Genomic DNA, 24,013 nt, shown 5'->3' with positions numbered 1-24,013 from the left:
ATTTGTATATCCCGGTATACAGGCAAGTCTCCCTAAACCATTGACAAATGTAAATTACCACAAGGGGGCAGTCAAATCATATATGAGGCTATGATCAAATCATGTTTTTTGGAGACAGGGTCTCTCTCACTCTTGTGTCCAGACTGGAGTGCAGTGGCACTACCTAGGATCACTGCAGCCTTGACCTCCCCAGCTCAAGTGCTGAGATTACAGGCATGTGCCACCACACCCAGACAGTATAAACCATTTGTAATCTTCCTGCCTTTTTTTTTTTTTTACCATCAGATTTATTATCTCTTCTCTGTCTCTTTTATTTTCTGTTCCTGTAGACACGATTAGTGTATCTATTCTCTTGGTCAATCAGTTTATGCAAGGTCTTCTAGCTCTCTATTCTCCTCATGTCTAATTGTCAACTAAATCTTGATTTCTCAAGATGCTCAGTCAAGGAAACATCATCTCTTTCAAACTATAAATACCTAATCAGATATTTTAAAGAAATGCGTGTATAAGTGACCAGGTGAATTAAATGGATTTTGCCTCTTTCTCCACCATTACTCTCACCAAAAATGTTTAAAGAAAGTTGGCGTAACTAGAGTTTTAGTAAGCAGTTATTATTCCCAAAACATACCAATTATTATTTTGCCATCTATTTTCTCTAAGATAAAGCGAGCCTGATTATTCAGTTTAGCAGATTCAGCACCAAGCATTCCTAGGAGCCATTCTTTTCTTAATCCATAATATTTAAGTCTGAGTTCAAAAAAGTCTCTTAGAATATCCAACACCGTGTCATATTTCTTTAAACAGCCTACGTGGTCAAAAAGCACCTGAAAAAGGAAAACAAGATTAGAGCCAAGAACAGACAAATTGGCTAAACTTTATAAAGGTAGACTAAGATATACTTTTAAAATTGATATTAATCTTTAATATAAATTGAAACGTGTACATCTCACAAAACAAATACATACCATAGAGTTGCATGTGAGACTAGTTTGGAGTTTGAAGACTTTGTGTAGTCCAACTCTCTCTGCCTCTGCCAGTTTTTCTTCAGTCATCTTCACAACAAATTTCACAGTGGTATCTGTATGGTATTCCCTATAGTCTGTTATGAGAGGAGGTGTCTTCTCGGTGCCATTCAACATGGGTTCTAGAACTTGTTCTTTGTATGTCTAAAGAAAGAAATAATCCTAAAGTTTCTAAAATATAGGCTTCTGAATAGTCAACAGCAATAGTACAAAAGGTGTTTCTTTTGATCACAAACCTAAAAAAGAAATCCACAATTATTTACCTGGGTCCATGTTCTGACGGGAAGCTCTGAGATTTCAATGGTTGTAGAATTAAGAATAGCTACTTCACCACTAATCACATATTGATTTGGAGCCAGTTCTTCAATAGTACCCTTGAAGTTCTTGTAACTTGGAAGCTAAATTGGCATTTAAAAAAACAGTATGTTTTCTAAATGTGATACTAGACGGAAATCACAACAGTGTTTAACAATAAATCTAAAGTATGAAATTAAATTTTATGTTTGCATCATCTTTAATCATACAATCTATTCAACTGAAACCCAAGGAAAAGTTAAGGCTCTTAACACACACAGAATACTTACCATTGGCAAAGGTTCTTCTCCATCCATCAAACGCCTGATGTTATTTACAATTTCACGCACATCAAAGTTGGGGATTTTGCAGGACCACCCAGTACCGATTCCTTCAGCACCATTTATCAGCACCATGGGAATAATAGGAATGTACCATTCAGGCTCAACACGCTGGTTGTCATCATATAAAAACTTCAACGTGTGATCATCTTTTGGTGGAAATAACAATCGAGCCAAAGAGCTAAAGAAAACAAACAAAGAATGTTATTTTACAAAAATACTGAATTTGACACTTAACTTTTATGGAAAGGACATGTGTTATATATGAAAATTATCTTGGTTTTACTTGCTGACTAATATACATTTAACAATATTTATTGAGCACTTGCTATGTGTCACGCACATGGACATAAAGTCTCAATCCTCAAGGAGCTCACAGTCCAGTAGAGGTTTGCAATTAACACATATTTTGTTAGGTGGTGGGATAAACAAGAGAAGAAAAAGTAGGTAAGTGACTGAAGAGGTGCTAAGGAAAGTTAAGCCGTTTCTGATAGGAAAACATTTGAGCAGAGAAAAGACACTGAGGGCGCCAGGTGCAGTAACTCGTGCCTGTAATCCCAGCACTTTGGGAGGCTGAGGGAGGCAGATCACCTGAGGTCAGGAGTTCAAGACCAGCCTGGCCAACATGGTGAAACCTCATCTCTACTAAAAATATAAAATTAGCTGAGCATGGTGGCGTGTGCCTGTAATCCCAGCAACACGGGAGGCTGAGGCAGCAGAATCACTTGAACCCAGGAGGCAGAGGTTGCAATGAGCCGAAATTGTGCCACTGCACTCCAGCCTGGGCAAAAAGAGCAAAACTCCGTCTCAAAAGAAAAAACAAAAAACAAAAAACAAACTGAGGGACTGAGCCATGTGGATATCTAGAGAAAGAGTGTTGCAGGCAAAGGAACCAGTAAGTAAAAGGCCCTGAAGAGGAAATGTGCTCGGTATGTTTGAGTATAGGCCAAGGACAGTGTGGCTGGAGAGGAGATGGTATGAGAAGGAATCAAAAGACATGGAAGGTGGGGACACGGATCACATAATGTCTGGTTAGCTAAAATAGGCCTTTAGATTTTACTCTGAGCAGTTGAAGGTTCTGAATCAGAGTGACTTATTTTTTAAAAAATAATTGGCTGCTTTAAGAAAAGATGATATATTATGTTACAATAGTTTAGATGAGATGGGGGTGGCTTAGTATTTTTCCAATGCAGATCCTATAGGATTGGCTGAGGAACTGGATGTTAAGTATCAAGCAAAGGAGTCAAGGGTGACAAGGTTTTTAGCCTGAGCAATTAGAAGGATGGCATGGCATTCCATTTACTGAGACAGGAAAACTAAGGATTTGGTTTTAGACTTATGTTTGAGATACTTAACTAGATATCCAAGTGGGAAATGTTAAGAGGGCAGTCAGACATAAAAGTTGGGAGTTCAGGGGAGAGACCAAGACTGGAGATTTAAAGGTATAGAACGGATGAATGGGAGATCATTTGGGAATTGAGTGTAGGCATTGGAAAGAGATCTGATGAAGGAGCCCTGGAACGGGCCAGTATTTAGAGGTTGGGAAGGTGAGAAGGACCCAGCAGAGAAAGCTAATAAGGTAAAAGAGAACCAGAAGAGTCTACAGTCATAGAGGCCAAATAAAGAGTTTCAAGAAGGATGGAGCAATTAGTAACTGTTTGAATGCCACTGAAAGGGTGACTGGGACGACAGCTGAAAATTGACCATTCATAATATACTTTCCATAGGCTTGTAAAGGAGTAAAATTTCAATTGTGATATTTAGGAAGAATCAAAGTCTCCTTTACTCAGTCCCAAGCTCTACATCAGGATTTCTCAACCTTAGCATAATTGACATGTTGCACTGGATAATTGTTATGGGGGGCTTTCCTGTATAAGCCTCACCCCTGGCCTCTGCCACTAGATGCCAGTATCTTCTGATTAACTGAGTTTTTGTATTTTTGGTCAACTAAATCTCACATTGTTTCAAAACTGGAAATGGCAAGTCACTAGAAAGTGAAAGCATACCTACCTGAGCATTGTAAAGATGTATCGTGGACTAGCAGAATCCTTGCCACCATGTAGCCTGGTACCAAACTGACCAATGGGCTGCAAGAGGTTTAGATTATTGCTACCCACAAAATTCTGAGCCAAATTGATAATGGTCATCATTAGTGACATCTGTGGGGAAAAAAGATTCATTAAGCTGAGGCTTTTACTAATACAAATACATTATTATGACTTAACCTCACTATAATCCTGTAACATTTTGTTAGGTTTAGTTGTTTAGAGACTTTCCTCAGATTAATAGATGGCAGAAATAGTACTTGAACCTACAACTTCTGGCTCCAAGTTTAGGGCTGCCGTCCAACAATTTCTATTAAATCCCACTCAACTTTGAAGGCATAGTTCTTCTCCTTATCCTCAGCAAAATGAAATATTTCCTCCTTTGTGTTACAATGCTGTGTTCATTTCTATTCTAGCATGTATCACTTTATTCTATAGCTGTGTGTGTATTGGCCGCTGGCTAAATTGTTATTATATCTTGGGGATAAGGAACATATTTTTATTTATTTTTGTATACCTGGTACATGGTAGGCATTCAACAAATGTTCGTTGGGTGAAAATTTATTGTATCCCTACTATATTTTGATTGAAAGCAACAAGACAACCATTATATTTAAAATTCTAGAAACCTGTAGGCAATCTAGTTCTTTAAAACTGTTTTACATAATTAATGCAAAAAGTAATCACAAAACATTGGTGTAAAGTCAAACAATTCAGACACATATAAAAAGTGAAAGTTGCCCTTTCCAGTTCTCAGGGGTAACTAAAGTGAACAATTTGGAACATATCCTTGTAGACATTTTTAGTTATTGTTCTGTCTCTTTTTTTTCCTCACCTACGAATAGACCCTGGATATTCCTCAGTGTCAGTGCACACAGTTTTACTGAAGTTACAGCACTGATTCCATGCATACATGTGTCACAATTTATTATAACAATTTTCAAATCAGTGGAGGTCTAAATTTTGACATCACAAAGTTATAATAAACATACTAAGTATTTTTTAATGTAGACCTTTGCAGACTTATGAATATCCCTGCAGGAATATTACTTTCAGAAATCAAAGGGCAAGTAGTTTTATTCTTTCACAGGTTTTACCAACTTGTTCTTTACTATGAATATATGAGCTTATACTTTCACCAAATCTGTTTTGAGAATGACTCTGCAGGGATTTCTGATATAATGCTTTCTGGAAACATGGATTGTGTGTTTACCTCACCATGATGATAAGAAGACATTTCAGCCACTGATCCAGCTAATTGGGCAACCTTTACCTCTCGCTTGTCATTCCGTTTGAAGCAAGTAAACAAAACCTTTCTCTGACCTGGTTTCAAACCTTTAAAATGAAATAAGAGCAAACGTAAGTATCCTAAATTTAACCATTTTTGGAATTTGATTTCCATCTTACAATGAAAACAGACTAACAAATTGGAACTCACCATCCACCATAGAAGGGATAGATCTCTCGTTATCAGAATTTGAGAACAAGATAAGTTCCTTGTTGATGAAGTCATTATATGTCAGATATGTGGTAGTTTGTCCATACAAGTAATCCTGAAGGACCAAATAGTATTACATGAGTCTACCGGTCTAAACAATGCTCAACACAAAAATCAAACAGAAACCTTTCAGAACTAAGAATTATTTCTGTAATTCTTAAGTCTTTAAAAAATATTGAATAATACAGAAATATTTTATATGTTTTAAAGATAAAGCAAATTTAACTGCTGCACAACTCTATCATATCAAATTTTTTACTAAAATAACTATTCAGTAAGTTTAATTTGCTATAGTATCAATACCAAAAGGTCAGTCTAACAATCCATTTTGTGGGATATATTTAAAACTTTTACCTCAGGAAGCCCAAGTAACTTTCGTTGTCTTCTATCCTCCATGAAATTAGTTAACCATTCCTTTCGATCATCTATCTGTTTTTTGCTAAAGGCCTATAAATTAAAGGATGAAAAGATGTCACTGGTACCAATAGGCTAATAGCTTCCAAAATATCCTTCTACAAAGAACGAACAACAGAAAAACAACAAAAATCCTGTTTTCCTTTTTTTTTTTTGAGACGGGAGTTACTGTTCTCTTGCCCAGCCTGGAGCGCAATGGTGTCATCTTGCCTCACTGCAACCTCTGCCTCCTAGGTTCAAGCGATTCTCCTGCCTCAGCCTCCCGAGCCCCTGGGATTAAAGGCACCCGCCACCATGCCCAGCTAATTTTTGTATTTTTTTTTTTTGAAATGGAGTTTCACTCTTGTGGAATGCGATGGCGCGATTTCGGCTCCCACAACCTCCACTTCCCAAGTTCAAGTGATTCTCCTGCCTCAGCCTCCCGTGTAGCTGGGATTACAGGCACGCGCCACCACACCCAGCTAATATTTTGTATTTTTAGTAGAGATGGGGTTTCACCACGTTGGTCAGGCTGGTCTTGAACTCCCGAGCTCAGGTGATCCACCCGCCTCGGCCTCCAAAAGTGCTGTGATTACTGGTGTGAGCCACTGCGCCCGACCTTTTTTGTTTTTTTTTTTTTGAGACAGAGTCTCGCTCTGTCGCCCAGGCTGGAGTGCAGTGGCACCATCTCAGCTCACTGCAAGCTCCGCCTCCTGGGTTCACGCCATTCTCCTGCCTCAGCCTCGGGAGTAGCTGGGATCACAGGCGCGTGTCACCAAGCCCGGCTAATTTTTTATTTTTTATTTTTTTTTTATTTTTAGTAGAGACGGGGTTTCACCGTGTTAGCCGGGATGGTCTCCATCTCATGACGTTGTGATCTGCCCGACTTAGCCTTCCAAAGTGCTGGCATTACAGGCGTGAGCCACCATGCCTGGCCTTTTTCCTTTTTTTTTGAGATGGAGTCTTACTCTGTCGCCCAGGCTGGAGAGCAGTGGCCTGATCTCGGCTCACTGCAACCTCTGCCTCTCGGGTTCAAGCGATTCTCCTGCCTCAGCTTCCCAAGTAGCTGGGACTACAGCCGCGTGCCACCACGGCCGGCTAATTTTTTGTATTTTTAGCAGAGATGGGGTTTCACCTTGTTAGCCAGGATGGTCTTGATCTCCTGACCTTGTGATCTGCCCGCCTCTGCCTCCCAAAGTGCTGGGATTACAGGCGTGAGCCACTACGCTCAGCCAATTTTCGTATTTTTAGTAGAGAGGGGGTTTCACCATGTTGGACAGGTTGGTCTCCAACTCTTGACCTCAGGTGATCCACCTGCCTTGGCCTCCCAAAGTCCTAGAATTATAGGCATGAGCCACCAAGCCCAGCCAAAAATCAAAATTTTCTAAAATATCTGATTCCTTCTCTGGGATATGCTTACTGGAAACATTCTATTCTATAAAACATTCTTTTTTTTTTGATACGGAGTCTTATACAAAAATGTAAATGTTTCAACTGACTAAAGTAGTGATTTCTAAAACTAGAATGTATATAAAATACAACTCAAACCTACCAGGCTGATAGCAGCATCATCTTCAGGACCAGAATATCTGAACTGGATACGATGTCTTTTCATATCTGCAAAGTATTCTTTAGCTTCCTTTGATGTGCTGGTGCCCAAACCTATAAAACCAAAAATACCAAGTTCCCTCATATAGTCTTGTACAGGGTGTATAATAAAATGAGAAGTTCTATATGGGTTTCATTACAAACCTTTGTAATATTTGACTTTCCATTTTTTATGATTTGGAGTAGAACTCTTCCATTCTTCAAATTCAGGAAGGCTGTAAAATGCCATTTCTTGCTTGTTTTTAGACACCTGTGATAAAAAACAATGACTGTGGCTTTGTACACTGTGGGATCCCCTGTATACCACTACATGTGATGGGGCTTATATGTATATCCAGGTTTGAGGAGTAGGGTCTTAAAATATCCATGATGGTACTTAGAAATTAGCGTACCTTTACAATGGGAGTGATAAATTCCTCCAGAAAACGATGTCGCAGAAGAGAGGGCCAGTTGTGATGGATAAAATTAATCAGCAAGCCTTTGATATGGGAACCGTCTTGGTCCTAGAAAGATTTGAAAGCCAAAGTTCAAAAGAATTGTTAGGCTGGGCGTGGTAGCTAACACCTATAATCCCAGAACTTTGGGAGGCCGAGGCGGGCGGATCGCCTGAGGTCAGGCATTCGAGACCAGCCTGGCCAACATGGTGAAACCCTGTCTCCACTAAAAATACAAAAATTAGTTGGGTGTGGTGGCATCCACCTGCAATCCCAGCTACTCGGGAGGCTGAGGCAGGAGAATCGCTTGAACCCATGAGGCAGAGGTTGCAGTGAGCCAAGATTGCACCATTGCACTCCAGCCTGGGCGACAAGGGCGAAACTCCATCTCAAACAAACCAAGAATTGTTTAGAAATAAAAAAATATTATGACTGACCTACTGGCAATTTGTCAAATTTTCTATGGGAATCAAAAAAGGTCTGTTCAAATCCAGACTCACTTAACCCATATTTGCAACATACATATGATATAAGCATATCTGATTAGATGTTGATTAGAGATGATGAATAAAGCTCCTATTTAAGTAATTTATTTTCATGGCAAAAAACAATGAAATTAAATTAAGACATGCTCAATTTAGTTGAACAATCTAAAAATTTAATAACAAATCTGACCTGATCTGTCATAATCATTATCTTCCCATAACGAAGAGTCTTCAATGAATCTTCATCTTCATAGTTTTTCTTGTACTGAAGACCCACAATCTTGATGATATTGTTAATCTCAGCATTTTCCATGATCTGAAATGGACATATACCAAAAAAAGCATCGTTTATAAATTTGAAAAGAACAAAGAAATTTAACAGTATATGTTGCTTGGATTTTCTTGAGCTCCAGTATTTTGAGCTATTAGCTTATAATTTACTACATCAGAAAGGTCTGTTAAAATAGGCTACAATGTGCCTAATTTCTCAAAATAAGCACAAATTGTCTAAAATATATTTTAAAATGCCTAATGAGGGAATTAAATATAAGCATAAAGTCTTGTATTATAAATTAGATTTAGATTCTGAAGATCATTTTATATTCTACCTGCTTATGAGAAGCTTCTCGAACATTGAGTATTTTTCCTCTAAGAGGGAAAACCCCATATTTGTCTCTCCCAACCACACCAAGGCCTGAAACAGCCAAAGTTTTGGCTGAATCTCCCTCAGTCAGGATAAGTGTACACTCAGTGGAGTTTCGGCCCCCTAAAATAAAAATATACATATTAATATTAGCACATTTAGTTCAACCTCAAATATGCTAACTTGAACATGCTGTTTATAGCCTTGTGATAAAACACAATTTACTATATAACGAGCAAAATTATTTGTTAGGTAATAGATCATAATATAAACATTCTTGTTTTATACTCCAAAATAATCACCTCAATATTATTTATAACATGGAAATGACCTAAATCTTCCATAATAGGAAACGGGTCAATTTTTAACAAGTTATTCTGTTGAATATAGTTATTCTGTCAAGGGAAAAATAAATATCCGTGGTATGCCATTAATGAATAAAATAACAACTATAAGACTTAAAAGTTTGGAAACATTATTAAATATATACCTGCATCATTGGCATCATCGAGTTTGGGAATTCCCTTGATTCTATTATGTTTTACAGCTGAACACTTCTTGTTTAACTGGACTTGGGCCTTAAACTTCACCCAGTTTAGTATGCTTTCTACAATACCACAGCCAATGGCCTGAAAACGAGAAGATTCATATTAGGGATCATATTAGGGAAGAAGGGATCTATCAGAAATCTAGAGTACAAATGAGCCTTAATAAAAATAAAAATGATTCAAAAATTAAAAAGATGTAGAACAATAATTTCTGGGTAGAGGGTGGCACATCTTCCCATGTCAGGTTATCACCACTGAAGGAGCTGCTCCCTTTGGTTCATTCGTTCAATAAATATTTGCTATATAATTATATTGTGCTAGCACTGAGCTACTTGTTGGAGATATAGTGGTTAAAACAAATTAGGCCAGGCACGGTGGCTCACGCCTATAATCCCAGCACTTTAGGAGGCCAAGGTGGGCAGAACACCTGAGGTCAGGAGTTTGAGACCAGCCTGGCCAACATGGCGAAATCCTGGCTCTACTAAAAATACAAAAATTAGCTGGCGTGGTGGTGGGCACCTGTAATTCCAGCTATTCGGGAGGCTGAGGCAGGAGAATCGCTTGAACCCAGGAGGCAGAGGTTGCAGCGAGCCAAGATCGCACCATTGCACTCCAGCCTGGGTGACAAAAGTGAAACTCCGTCTCAAAAAAAAAAAAAAAAAAAAAGGTAGCCAGGCATGGTGGTGGTGAGATGGCTGTAATCCTAGCTGCTTGGGAGGCTGAGGCAGGAGAATTGCTTTAACCTGGGAGGCGCGGGTTGCAGTGAACTGAGATCAAGCCATGGCACTCCAGCCTGGGAAACAGTAAGAAGCTGTCTCCAAAAAAAAATTAAAAATAAATAAATAAAATTAGACACAAATAAAACAAATTGAGACACTTGTCCTCATCAAGTTTAAGACACAACATAGAAGACAGACATAGCTGGGTGCAGTGGCTCACGCCTGTAATCACAGCACTTTAGGAGGCCGAGGATGGTGGATCAAGTGAGGCCAGGAGTTCAAGACCAGCCTGGCCAACATGGTAAAACCCCATCTCTATTAAAAATACAAAAATTAGCTGGATGTGATGGTGCATGTCTGTAATCCCCGCTACTCAGGAGGCTGGAGAATCCCAGCTACTCAGGAGGCAAGGAGAATCGCTTGAACCTGGGAGACAGAGGTTGCAATGAGCCAGGATTACATCACTGCACTGTAGCCTGGGCAACACAGCAAGACTCTGTCTCAAAAAAAAAAAAAAAAAAAGACTGGGCACAGTGGCTCACAGCTGTAATCCCAACACTTTGGAAGGCCGAGATGGGTGGATCATTTGAGGTCAGGAGTTTGAGACCAGCCTGACCAACATGGTGAAACCCTGTCTCTACTGAAAATACAACAACAAAAAAATTAGCCAGGCATGGTGATGCATGCCTGTAATCTCAGCTACTCGGGAGGCTGAGGCAAGAGAATCACTGAAACCTAGGAGGCGGAGGTTGCAGTGAGCCGAGATCGTGCCACTGCATTCCAGCCTGGGCGACAGAGCGAGACTCTGCCTAAAAAAAAAAGACAGAAATAAAATAAGTTACAGTGTTATAAGTGTTATGGATAAGCAAAAAGTTTGCTAATAAGGTATGTTCAATATTATATTGGAACCAACTTAGGTGGGGGGAAGGGTAGAAAGTAAAGGCTTTCCTGAGGAAAGGACAAGACCTAAAGTAGCCAGGTGAAAAGGATGTATTTCATGCAGAGGGATTAGCATGTGAATAAACTCTGAGGAGGGGAAGAGCACTGTGCTTTTCAGTAATTTAAAAGCAACAGGACAATATACGAAAAACTGGCACTGAGATGAGTTGGAGAAGTAGGTGTAATTAGATTACAGCAGATCTTTCTTGTTGGCCAAATTATGGAATTTGGACTTTCCCTGAGTGGAAGTCATTGAAAGATTTCAAATGAGAGTGAAGATAAAAATGTGTGTTTGAACACAAAAGTCACTCAAAAGCATTCCAAGGAAAGGACTTAACCAGTATGAAGGTTAAGAACCTATTGTAGTAAACCAAAAAAGAGACAATGGTGAGAAGCTACTGCAGCATCCAAGAGATGATTCTTATTGATCGGATTAGAGAGGAGGGGAAATAAAGGAAGGCTCCCAGCTTTCTTGTTTATACAACCTAGAGGTTGGTTGGGGCTTTTTACTAAGATAGGAAGTTGTTTTTTTGTTGGAGAGTGGGGGGCTGCTTGTATGGGCAAATCAGTGAGTATGGAGGTAACAAATTCAATTTTGGATGTGTTGATTGAAAGCAAGTCTTAGGCATTTAAGTGAGGGTGTTTGTTAAACAGCTAGATTAATTCAAAAGTGATCTAAGCTTAATGGTAAAATGTAATTGGGAAATACTGAAATATAGACGGTCATTAAGTCTTTGGTAAATCAGTTAAAGAAAAGCTCTTTTTCACTTCCTTTTCAGATTGGGAAGACTTGGAGAAGCTCACTATGAGAAGAATCATTGTTTCTGCAGAGCTAAGAAGTGCAATGGAAAATAAAGTCAGGTGTTTCTATTTTTATTTCCCTCTAAGTACTCACAGCTTTGATAAATTTTTCACTCAATTGGCATGTTGATCCAAAGCTCTTGGGTTGTAAAGTCATGTTTTCTTTTGTCTGAGAGTCAAAGGTTGGGTTTTCAATTAAGGCATTTACAAAAATCCACATGTGATTTTTCACCTGCAATAAAAGTTGATATTAAGCCACTAAAAATGTACTCATGCTTTATTTATAGCCTTTCTCTTCTTCCTTGACTTTAGAAAAAGAAAACTGCCAAAAGCACATACCTGATGTGCTTTTACTGCAACACCACCCTTGTTCTTCTTCTTCACAACATCAACAAGTTTAGTCACAATCTGATCAGCTACATAATCAACATGTCTGCCACCCTAATAAGGAAAAATACCAAACCGTAAAACTCAGTATCCTCAAAATTATAATAATCAAACATTAAAAACTAATTCAACCTCCTTTATACTAAGCTAGCCCAATATTCAAGTCCACTTTATATATTAAAAACAATAAGAACACATATATGTAAAGATAAATCATGATTAATAATTTAAGAATAAAATTACCTTAGATGTAGCAATGCTGTTGACAAAGCTAATTTGCTGAAAGCCTTTTTCACTCATAGTTAAACACACTTCCCACCTGTGGTTTACTTGTTCATGTATTACTTTCAAGGAGTTACCAGTTTCATCCAACTTGTCCTTCAAATACATGTCCACATAACTACGAAATCCTTTTACCTGTACAGGAATTAAAGGTAACAGTATTAAGAAAGTTATTAAAAAATAGGTTCAATGATAGACTATGAGGACTTTCCAAAACCAATGCAATGATGTTCACTGATAGGCATAAGGGAATGGTCATTAAAGGACACAGGCCGAGGTGGGTGGATCACTTGAGCCCAGGAGTTCAAGACCAGCCTGGGCAACATAGTGAGATCCCCACCTCTATTAAAAAGAAAAAAAAAATTAGCTGGGCATGGTGGTGCTGCCTGCATTTCCAGCTACTCCAGAAGCTGAGGTGGGATGATTGCTTGAGCCTGGGAGGTCCAGGCTGTAGTGAGCCGTGATTGCATCACTGTACTCCAGCCTGGGTGACACAGTGAGGTTATCAAGAAAAGAAAAAAAAAGGAAAATAAAAAAAGGACATGAAATATTTATTTTAGGTGTTTCTTTGAGAAAGAAATTCCTTCAGTAAGTTTAAAATGAGCTGATTAAAAAATGTGGCATACCATTCTCTTTTCAAGAACATATGTGAGAAGTGGTAAGAAAATACATATGGTTGGGCCAGGTGCAGTGGCTCATGCCTGTAATCCCAGCACTTTGGGAGGCCAAGACGGGTGGATCATGAGGTCAGGTGTTCGAGACCAGCCTGGCCAACACAGTGAAACCTGTCTCTACTAAAAATACAAAAAATTAGCCAGGTGTGGTGGCAGGCACCTGTAATCCCAGCTACTTGGGAGGCTGAGGCAGGAGAATTGCGTGAACCTGGGAGGTGGAGGTTGCGGTGAGCCGAGATGGTGCCACTGCACTCCAGCCCGGGCAACAGTGTGAGACTCTGTCTCAAACAAACAAACAAACAAACAAAAACATATGGGAGGGGAAAAAAATTCAATTTTGCACTTGACAATGATTACAAAATCCCTTATTATCCTTAACATCCAGGAAAATACTCACTGGCAGTTTATTTCCATTAAGAAAGACTTTGACATCTTTGGTGGATCCAGCAATATCATATGCTCTTCTGACCATTAGTGCAACAATATCTTTGTCCAGGCTTTGCATTTTAAACTTAGACAAATCAGGCTGAAAGGTGATACATGTATAATCTTCTCCATTGAAGGGCTTGAGTTCCATCTCACCAGCTCTCCCCATATTATCCATCCATGTCTATGGAAGTAAAGAATAGGAAACATGAAAAATTCAAGTCATCTCACAAACTGGAAGTAAATAACATAAATTTATGAGTCCTAATAACCTAATATATGTGCTTATGAATAATTTTCCATACTTCAATAGCTTATAAATTACTTTAAATTAAACCGATCATTAATGCCATTATAAATGGCTATACTACCACCATTTATCATTAAGGTACAAGACACTTATTTACTTGCCTGTTTGAACATTTTCTTGTATTCTCTACTGGCTGTTTCCACAGTAAATTTGGTACTGAATATGTTACACAATTTGGCTCCATAGCCATTTCGACCACCTGGGCAAATAAATATGAAACACTATTTTATTGTTACTATCTCATTGACAGCTTTATTTCTTAATCACTGGCAGAGCTATTCAATTATAGAGATTTATTTCCATATCTTTAACCCTCATGCCACAGACAGTCATTTAAATATATATATTTTTAGTAACAAATATGTTATTTCCCCTCAGTACTCTACCTGTCACTTTCTTTTCATCATCATCATAGTTACTAGAAGTTAGGAGCTGTCCAAATATGAGAGCTGGGACATACATCTTTTCAACTTTGTGTTCAACAACAGGAATACCTTTTCCATTATTCCATATACTAATTAAATTGTTTTCCCTAAGAAAAAAAGATTGAAAATTGTATTGTACAACACATTAAACGAATGCTTAACATTTAAAAATATTTAAATACTATTATTTCTAAAATATGTATATTCAGGCTGGGCGCGGTGGCCTGTGCCTGTAATCCCAGCACTTTGGGAGGCTGAGGAGGGCAGATCACTTGAGGCCAGGAGTTCTGGCCAACATGTTGAAACCGTCTCTATTAAAAATAAAAAAAATTAGCCAGGCATGGTAGCGCATGCCTGTGATTCCAGCTACTTGGGAGGCTGAAGCCGGAGAACTGCTCAAAGTGTTGGGGTTATAGATGTGAGCCACCATGCCCAGCCCTCAATTTTTTTTGGCACTTTTCATATATACCTTCTGAAATTCAGCAGGAACAACATTTCCCACCATGCTTAGTTCCTGACATTCCTGAAATAGGAGTCAAGAGGAAAAAAAACCTTTTCCAACACCTGAATAGACACTGATAATGTTGAAAAAATACAAAATTTTAAAATGTTAGGATAAACAGAGGGAAATGATTTATGCCCAATGGAAAGAAAAGGACAATCTGGAAACATTATTATACACCACTCCCACTCCTTTTTTGAGATAGCATCTCGCTCTGTCACCCGGCTGCAGTGCAATGGCAGGATCACAGCTTACTGCAGTCTTGACCTCTTGGGCTCAAGCAATCCTCCCACTTCAGCCTCCTGAATAGCTGGGACTGCAGGTGTCCATCACCACACCTGGCTAATTTTTAAATTTTTCGTAGAGATGAGGGTCTCACTATGAGGCCCAGGCTGGTCTCAAACTACTCCTGGGCTCAACTGATCCTCCCACCTTGGCATCCCAAAGTGCTGGGATTACAGGAGTGAGCCATCATGCCTATTATACCCCTTTCAAGAGGATCATCTATACATCTCTTGTTCCCACTCAACAAAGTACATAAAAACAGGCTGGGCGCAGTGGCTCACGCCTGTAATCCCAGCAATCCCAGCACTTTGGGAGGCTAAGGCAGGCAGATCACTTGAGGTCAGGAGTTCGAGACCAGCCTGACCAACATGCAGAAACCCCATCTCTACTAAAAAAAATACAAAATTAGCCAGGTGTGGTAGTGTGCGCCTGTAATCCCAGCTACTCTGGAGGCTGAGGCAGGAGAATTGCTTGAACCCAGGAGGTGGATGTTGCGGCGAGCCGAGATCATGCCACTGCACTCCAGACTGGGCAATAAGAGCAAAACTCCATCAAAAAAACAAAAAAAAAAAAAGGAAAAACAATATCAATCATAAACTGCCTTGCTCTCAAATAAAATGCTGAAAACTTATTTCAGTTATTTTAAGTTAATTCTTGGATGGTACTATATTTTAGTTAATAACTAGATATACATTATGGTTCTTGTTCTACATAGTACTTATTATCTATAAAAAAAACTAATTAAAATTAGCTCAACTTTTTTTTTTTTTTTGAGACAGTCTTGCTGTGTCACCCAGGCTGGAGTGCAGTGGTACAATCTCGGCTCACTGCAAGCTCCACCTCCCGGGTTCATGCCATTCTCCTGCCTCAGCCTCTCGAGTAGCTGGGACTACAGGCGCCCACCACTACACCCGGCTAATTTTTTGTATTTTTAGTAGAGACAGGGTTTCACCGTGTTAGCCAGGATGGTCTTGATCTCCTGACCTTGTGATCCGCCCACATCGGCCTCCCAAAGTGCTGGGATCACAGGCATGAGCCACCGTGCCTGGCCCTAGCTCAACATTTTTTAAAGACTATGATATTGAGTCCTTAGGAAAATCCAGGTATACTTTGTCATAATCAATCAGACTAACAAAAAACTGAAATAAGCACCCTGATCACCCACAAAGGGACACCCCGCATTTATAAGCAGAAATGTCAGATCAAATTATTCTCTACCACCACCTACTGGTTTACTGTTTGAATAGCATCATGAGAAAAAGTTAAAACTCCAGATGCCAGAATACTTAAAGCAATTACTGAAGGTGCTTGCTCAAATATTTAGGGATTAAGTGTCATAAGTCCCGTAATTTATTTTGAAATGATCCAGAGCAAATAGGCCGCGTGCCATGGCACACACCCATAATGCCAACACTGGAGGACTGCTTCAGGCCAGGAGTTCTAAGACCAGCCCAGGCAAAATAGCAAGACCCCTTCCTCTAAAAAATTTAACTAATTAAAAAAAAAGATGGAGAAAATATGGAAAAACGTTGGCAACTGTTGGATCTAGGTGGTGGGTATCCATAGGTTTTTCATTTTAGCATTCTGCTTTTGTGTACTTTTGTGAACTTCTGTTTAGGAAAAGCCAACTTCACCAGTAATCAAAATACATGCAGCTAACAATAGCAACGAGCTACATAACAAAACTAAGCAAAAGACGTACGGATCAATTGTGACTCTAATACAAGACATTTTTGGGTCCCTTTGTTTGTTGTCCGCAGCATTAACTGAAAGAAAATAAAATATACATTTGTAAGAAATTAGTGTTTTAAAAAACATTCTGTAACTCTAAGTAAGATATAGAAAAAAAAGTTCCCAAACAGCACAGGAGTGGCATTAACAAGGTGTTAATTTAGCAATTTTTGTCCATAGTACTGTTTCTAGGAGGAAGCTCAACCTCCTGGGCTCCAGGAAACCAGCTCACCTTTATCAATTAATTGAAATGACAGGAGCCCTGGCTACAGCAGGTTTGGTAGAAATGATACTTTTTGTTTTTACTTTTATCTTTTTTAAATTTTTATTTGGAATGATACTTCTTACGAAAGATTTGACCAGATCTTTATATTAAAGGATTTACTCACCTAGAATCTCATCAAAGATTTTGTACAAACCAGGAACAAAAGTGACTTCCCTATAGTTAATGCCAACATCTTCATCGTAAACCCACATTTGCTAGAAATAAGGCAAAGAAATACTGTTATTTTTACTCTATATTCATTGTTCTGTTATCATGATTACCGTAAAGTGTTCATATTAAGTATTACCATATTTAGGCCAGTTCCAGTGACACTCAGTACATGAGAGATACAGAAAGGTCACACTCAGTACATGAAAGGTACAGAAAGAAGAGTATCCATTTCAACTACTAGGTTAACCGCCTTTGATGAGCTTGATTTTACCTGGGTCACTAATTCCACAGAACCAATGTAGGTGTCTGGGCGGAGCAAAATATGTTCCAATTGTGTTTTCTTTTGATAGATTCTTTCAACAGACAGTCTTTTCTTAGCATCTTCATTTTTCTTTATTTTGTTGACTTGCATATTTTCATTTACAGGCTAGCAATTAAAAAAAAAAGAGAGAAAGAAGGGAATTTTTAATCATAAGTTTACCCCAAACTAGGAACAAAATGCCTACCATAGTGAGATGTCAACACACATTGCAATCTGTTAGTAGGCAGTGGTGGAGTTGACAGTTTTGTACAAATAGGACAATTTAAATTCGCTGCGGCCAGGTCCCCAGGTGTCAGGTTAAACAGACACATATTATCTCACCAAGTGGGTCTGTCTGGAAACCTCTTTTCTTGAGCAACATGGTAGATGTCATCAATAAAATACACCCACTTCTTTCAGTTCCTGCATGCATTATTTACCGAGTGCCTATTATTGTAAATTATTTACGGTGTCCCGAGCACACGACACCGTAAATAATTCTAGTTCGGCAGCAGCAGTTTGGGCGGCTATCCGTTCAATCCCTTGGCCACCTGAGCGTTGTGAACTCAGGAAGGGGGCGCTTTTGTAAGCTGGCCAGCTGCTCCAGAGAAACACTGTGCCAGGCTCTGCCCTTTCCAAGATCGGGGACATTCAAGACCGTTTTCAAGCAGAGGGCAGGAGGGGAAAGCATCTGTACGCACGACTCAATAACGTCGCACCCGGGCCGCTGTAACATGGATCCACTACGGGACCAACGGACTCCTGCCCCCAGAAACAGGGCAACAACGCACGACACCCTGGAAGTTGGGTCATACTTCACTACTAGCACCAGAAGGGGCTTCCGCCTCTCCACGATCACCCCGGAACCGGGAATGGAGAATATGGGCTCCCAAGCCGGTCGCCGGCCTGACCGCAGCCCCGGAGCTTCACCAGTCACGGGCGGCCAGACAGATGCCCGGGCCGCGCTGAGGCTCCACCGCCAGTCCCTCCCGCGAGCCGTACCTGCAATGGTGACACTTCCATGGTGACGGTCGTGAAGGGGCTCGAGAACCCCGAAAGCGACTAAACAGGCAGGACCCCACGAGACCACCCCCGACCAAGCCGCTTCTCCACAGACGCGCGTCGGTTAGGAGAGCTCCGCTTGAACCTTCCTTTAGCCCGCCCGAAGCAGACCAGCCAATCCCTGACTCGCTCTGACCGTCTCCGTCCAGAAGAACCAATCGTAGCTTGCCTTTTATATTCACCTATGAACGGCTGAGTTGGCCGGGGTTTGTTTGAATAAACCAATCAGGTTAGGGAGGCGGGACTAGAGAGGCTTCAAAAAGCACCACTCGGCGTCATAGCGGAGAGATTGACAGGGAATCTGGCCAATGAGAAGGGCTCACTTGTTTTCTCGTGCGGAAAGCTTGGAAGAGATGGGCTTTGGAAGCGGGAAGGGGTTGCCTGAGGCAAAAGTGTGCAGGTGAAAAGCAAAGGATGTTTATTCTCCAGGAACTGCCAATCTATTTAAGATCCCTGAAATCTAAAAACTGTCCTCTGTTCTGACGTTGTTAGCGAGGGAAATGGGAGCCTTAGCTTCGTTTTCCTGAGGAAACTGAGTGCCGGCTTTCTGGACAGGCAGCCTGGCAGCTTGGTTGAAGCGAACAGATTCTGGCATCTGCCTCAACCCCGCCCCCTTTACCCTCGAATTCATTTTTCAAGGAAATAAAAGTAGGCTGTGTGCGGTGGCTGGAGTCTGTATTCGCAGCACATTGGGAGGCCGAGGCGGGAGGATCGCTGGAGCCTAGGAGTTGGAGACTAGCCTGGGCAACATAGCGAGACCCCGTCTCTACCCAAAAAGGAAAAAAAATAGCCGGGCGAGGCGTCGCACACCTGTAACTCCAGCTCCGGAGGCTGAGGAGGGAGGATCGCTTGAGCCCCGGAGATCGGAGATCGAGGTGCCTTGAACCGTGATTGCTCCACTGCACTCCAGCCTGAGTGACAGAGTGAGGCCACCTCAAGAGATAAATACATAAATAAATAAATAATAAAAATAATTAAAAGTGCCACAGTTGTGGTTTGGGGGTTCCATATAATGGAAGGATGTAGAAAGGCTTTGCAAAATGGAGGGCAGCATTCAGGTCCCCAGTAGAGCAGCGCTGGACTGCAACTGGTAAATCGAAAGGGATAACTTGTGGTGGTAGCCTCTTGAGCTGAGGGTGGGCTCAGCCGTCCGGGGCTGAAACCTTTTCCGCAGCCAGCTGGCCAGATGCCCTCCGACTGGCTACTTTTGCTCACCTCCGTGAACCCTGCAGTCCAGAACAGCTGTTCCAATTTGACAAGGAAATGCCAAGACTGAAGCTTTTTTGTTTGCTTGTTTTTTTGTTGCTTTTTTTTTTTTTTTTTTGAGATGGAATCTCACTCTGTCGCCCAGGCTGGAGTGCAATGGCGCAATCTAGGCTCACTGCAACCTTCACCTCGCGGGTTCAAGCGATTCTCCTGCCTCAGCCTCCCGTGTAGCTAGAATTACAGGCGCCTGCCACCACGCCTGGCTAATTTTTGTTTTTTTTTTAGTAGAGACAGGGTTTTGCCATGTTGACCAGGTTGGTTTCAAACTTCTGACCTCAAGTGATCTGCCCGCCTCAGCCTCTCAAAGTGCTGGGATTACAGGTGTGAGTCACTGTGCCCGGCGAAGACTGAAGTTTTAAAATTGCTCTTACATATAAATGTTTTGTGGATTAAACAAAGTTATTACCCTTACAAGAAGCCAGAAAAAAAAAAACTGCACAATTTGAGTGCCTACTAATTCCAGCTGAGCCACCTCTTTCCATTCATTGCTTCCTTCCTCTACCTGGGTTTCAGTCCCAACTCAGCAATTTGCCATTCGTGTCATTTCGATGGAGGAAGCCTCCGGTGCTTCCGTTTCCTCTCCTAAAAAGGAGAATAATTAACTATGATCTCAGAGTAGTGTGAGGGTTACATGAGAGAAGTGTAAGGTAAACAGCGGGCTGACAGTATTAGGTAGCAGGAATTTTCCTTAGGCTGGTGTGACAATTGTGGATGTAATTTTTTTTTCTTCTTCTAAAAGAAACCAGAGGTCAACCATTGTTACATAACCACAGTGTGTCAAGGGAGGGCCAATGGGGAGCCGTATGATGTGGCAGGAAGCCAAGGATGGAAGTTGCCCATGGGCTAGGGGCACTCGGAAACCATAGGCATGGTGCTTCGGCATTGTTCTGCTCTCTTGACCTTTGGCTCCCTGGCCTCCAGCAGTCTCTGCCTGCTCCCAGCTCTGCTCTGCTCACCACATGTGCTAGAGAGCACAGGACCACCAGGGGCTCAGAGCAGTGGTAGGGAAGTTTGGCCAGTAGCCTCTGCTCAGCCAGAAGGCTGACCAGGCCCTGGGATCCAGGGCATGCATGCCACTCTCTGCAGGACACCCGAGGGCCCTGATAGAAACCAGCCATGCTGGCTTCTACCTCCTAGAACGCACTACCTCCAAGGTAGTGGGGATGGTGGGCACGCTTCCCCAAGGATGGCAGCTCAGTTTCTGCAGCTCCCGGCCTCTACCCTGTAGCTCATCCCAGCCTGCAGTGACCCACTGGGCAATGAGGCAACAGGAATTTAACAAGCAGCTCCAGCCCTATTTTTTAGGGGCCCAGCTTTAAATCTGTCCTGCAGTTTAGCCGGATCCTGTGTGTCTTTGTTCCAAAAACCCAGAAGAAGTACTGTGGAGTCAAAAGGACTTTGGGGGCCGGGTGTGGTGGCTCACGCCTGTAATCCCAGCACTTTGGGAGGCTGAGGTGGGTGGATCACCTGAGTTCAGGGGTTTGAGACCAGCCTGGCCAACTTGGTGAAACCCCATCTCTACAAAAATACAAAAAAAAATTAGCCATGCCTGATGGCGGGTGCCTGTAATCCCAGCTGCTCAGGAGGCTGAGGTAGGAGAATAGCTTGAATCCAGGAGGCGGAGGTTGCAGTGAGCCGAGATCGTGCCATTGCACTCCAGCCTGGGCGACAGAGCAAGACCCCGTCTCAAAAAAACAAACAACAACAACAACAAAAAACACAAAAGGACTTTGGGGCCACACACACCTAAGTTAGAATTCTTCCTGGGTCTCTTGGTTTCCCCATGCCATTATCCTTTATCAAAGACACAGAGGGCAAAATGAGATATGCAAGTGTCGGGGACAATCCTTTTCCAGCTCTCTAGCACAAGGTGGTCTTGCTCTGGCCCACCCCCCTTCTCTTCTGGGTACAAGCTATTTCTCTGCCAGTCCCTCCCTCTTCCCAGAGCCTATTGCAGGGGGTCCTGCAGGACTTGTGGGGACTATTGAAGAAAGAAGTGGGTGGGGGTCTGGGATGGGTGGGCCTGGAAGGCATTGCACACAAAGAGGGAACTGCAGGTGCCTGCCAGTCCTGGGAGGCAAGAAGGGGGCTGTGGTGGGGGGAGGGGAAAGATACCATCCTCATTATCCACCCACCCTGCCCCCACTCTGCAGGGGCCCAAAGTAGCTACCTGGACATTACCCCCTCCCTCCCCCAACCTGTACTTGAATATGTGGTTGAGTACTTAAGGCAGATCCCTGACTAGGGTATTTGCTGGGTATATGACTTTGGGCAAGTCACTCAGTCTCCCTTACAAGTTCAGTTGTAGATCAAATTGACTTTTATTTGTGATTCATGAATTGGGGCAGCCCCCATTCTACAAAATAGAATGAAAGCTTCCACTGGGCAACAGCAGAACGGTGGGTTTTGTAAGGTGGGAACCAGGAAACAGCAATAGGAAAAAACCTGATTGGTTAACATCAGGTACTTCAGGTTACTTTTTTGTGGAGTTAAAGCAGAGGGGACTTCCTTATTAAACTGACTTAGGTAGATTGGACTCTCCTGTTTTCAGGAAAAAGTGGTCTGTTTTGGAATCTATCTGCTTCTTTAAAGTTTCAGTTGGATTACATGGCATTTAGCACGAATGACTCCATCTTGGTTTGGTCTAGTCTTTTGGGGCCTAGTGTAGGAGCTCAGTTGAAAACAATGGCCTCCATAATTTTTTTTTTTAGACGGAGTCTCACTCTATTGCCCAGGCTGGAGTGCAGGGGTGCGATCTCGGCTCACTGCAACCTCGGTCTCCCGGGCTCAAGCAATTCTCCTGCTTCAGCCTCTGCAGCAGCTGAGATTACTGGCGTGCACCACCACACCCAGCTAATTTTTGTAGAGGCGGGGTTTCGCCATGTTGGCCAGGCTGGTCTTGAACTCCTGACCTCAAGTGATCCGCCTGCCTTGGCCTCCCAAAGCACTGAGATTACAGGCATGAGCCACCGCGCCCAGCCAACCTCCCATAATTTTTTTTTTTTTTTTTTTTTTTGAGACGGAGTCTCGCTCTTTCACCCAGGCTGGAGTGCAGTGGTGTGATCTTGGCTCACTGCAACCTCCACCTCCCAGGTTCAAGCAATTCTCCTGCCTCAGCCTGCTGAGTAGCTGGGATTACAGGTGTCCACCACCACGCCCAGCTAAGTTTTGTATTTTTAGTAGAGATGGGGTTTCACCATGTTGGTCAGGCTAGTCTTGAACCCCTGACCTCATGATCCACCCACCTCGGCCTCCCAAAGTGCTGGGATTATAGGCGTGAGCCACGGCGCCCGGCCTATAATTTTTAACAATCTAAAATGGGGATAATGGGAGTACCTCCTCCTGCTCTTCATAGGGTGAGCCATCCTCATTATCCACCCACCCTGCCCCACTCTGCAAAATTCTTACACCAAATTCTTAGTGCATTGTCTGGCAAGTAATAAGTGCTCAAGACATGTTAACAATGACTACCTCTGCTCCTTTCCAGGATCTTCCTTCCCTGCTAGTCCCACCAATTCCTTCTCCAAAACCAGCTCAAAATTCTCCTACCCAGGGAGCCTTCTCTGACAGTCTTTTTCACTGAACCTCCTCAAGTCTTTTGAGGTATATTTGCATATGCAGATAAGTTCCTTTTATAAGTATTCTTTGGTTGTTTTCTCCTGGGTTGTGTGCTTCCGTTCTTTCTGCTCTTTGGCAAGGGGAGGGAAGGTCCTGGAGGCATAGTGTCCCCTTCATGGATCTGGAAGGTCCCCTAGAAAGAGCAGCATTTCTTCTCTTTTGCAGGCTTTCCCAGCAGAAGGAGGCTGGACTGAAAGTGTGGCTCTGGATTTGGGGTTTGGAGCTGGCTAGGCTGGAGCCCACTGGGAATTCCTGGATGAGGCTGGGCCAGCACCAGAGTACTCAGGTGGTTAGGGCTGGGCCAAGAAGCTCTGTTTACCTTGAGGTTGACAACTGGCGAGCCTGGTCAGTTTATTTATTTATTTATTTATTTTTATTTGTTTATTTTTTTACCAGGGATACCAGCCTCTGGTTGGAGGAGGCCAAGAAAACCCAAAATGTCCCATAGAGCCCAGCCTCTAGGTGGCCCCTGTCAAAGAAATGTGGACAAAGTTGGGAGGAGAGCAAGGGAGGTTACAGAGGGGAGCAGTTCAGGACC

General features: G+C 42.0%; 1 protein-coding gene across 3 annotated transcripts in view; it reads right to left on the bottom strand.

Annotated features, from left to right (window-relative positions):
• TOP2A (DNA topoisomerase II alpha) overlaps nucleotides 1-19,384 on the bottom strand; it is a 30,078-nt gene extending 10,694 nt beyond the window's left edge. The window contains exons 1-24 of one of the 3 annotated variants that reach the window (XM_004041770.4): nucleotides 18,532-19,384; nucleotides 17,500-17,655; nucleotides 17,182-17,272; nucleotides 16,764-16,827; nucleotides 14,236-14,381; nucleotides 13,951-14,048; nucleotides 13,511-13,723; nucleotides 12,401-12,574; nucleotides 12,110-12,211; nucleotides 11,865-12,002; nucleotides 9,254-9,392; nucleotides 8,729-8,886; nucleotides 8,311-8,436; nucleotides 7,594-7,704; nucleotides 7,346-7,451; nucleotides 7,146-7,255; nucleotides 5,555-5,647; nucleotides 5,141-5,255; nucleotides 4,916-5,037; nucleotides 3,668-3,816; nucleotides 1,607-1,838; nucleotides 1,286-1,420; nucleotides 966-1,166; nucleotides 629-824 (exon numbers count right to left, since the gene is read on the bottom strand). In XM_004041770.4, coding sequence (XP_004041818.1) covers nucleotides 629-824; nucleotides 966-1,166; nucleotides 1,286-1,420; nucleotides 1,607-1,838; nucleotides 3,668-3,816; nucleotides 4,916-5,037; nucleotides 5,141-5,255; nucleotides 5,555-5,647; nucleotides 7,146-7,255; nucleotides 7,346-7,451; nucleotides 7,594-7,704; nucleotides 8,311-8,436; nucleotides 8,729-8,886; nucleotides 9,254-9,392; nucleotides 11,865-12,002; nucleotides 12,110-12,211; nucleotides 12,401-12,574; nucleotides 13,511-13,723; nucleotides 13,951-14,048; nucleotides 14,236-14,381; nucleotides 16,764-16,827; nucleotides 17,182-17,272; nucleotides 17,500-17,655; nucleotides 18,532-18,552 — 3,196 coding nt within the window. In that variant the 5' untranslated portion in view covers nucleotides 18,553-19,384. Of the gene's footprint in view, nucleotides 1-628; nucleotides 825-965; nucleotides 1,167-1,285; nucleotides 1,421-1,606; nucleotides 1,839-3,667; nucleotides 3,817-4,915; nucleotides 5,038-5,140; nucleotides 5,256-5,554; nucleotides 5,648-7,145; nucleotides 7,256-7,345; nucleotides 7,452-7,593; nucleotides 7,705-8,310; nucleotides 8,437-8,728; nucleotides 8,887-9,253; nucleotides 9,393-11,864; nucleotides 12,003-12,109; nucleotides 12,212-12,400; nucleotides 12,575-13,510; nucleotides 13,724-13,950; nucleotides 14,049-14,235; nucleotides 14,382-16,763; nucleotides 16,828-17,181; nucleotides 17,273-17,499; nucleotides 17,656-18,344; nucleotides 18,364-18,531 lie in introns of those variants that run through there. The other 2 variants (XM_055388176.2, XM_063706407.1) reach the window with 2 other exon arrangements.
• Between the last annotated feature and the right edge of the window lie 4,629 nt (nucleotides 19,385-24,013).

This window comes from Gorilla gorilla, chromosome 4, assembly GCF_029281585.2.
Source record: "Gorilla gorilla gorilla isolate KB3781 chromosome 4, NHGRI_mGorGor1-v2.1_pri, whole genome shotgun sequence".
Lineage (NCBI taxonomy): Eukaryota > Metazoa > Chordata > Mammalia > Primates > Hominidae > Gorilla > Gorilla gorilla.
This window is presented reverse-complemented; position numbering and strand designations above follow the sequence as displayed.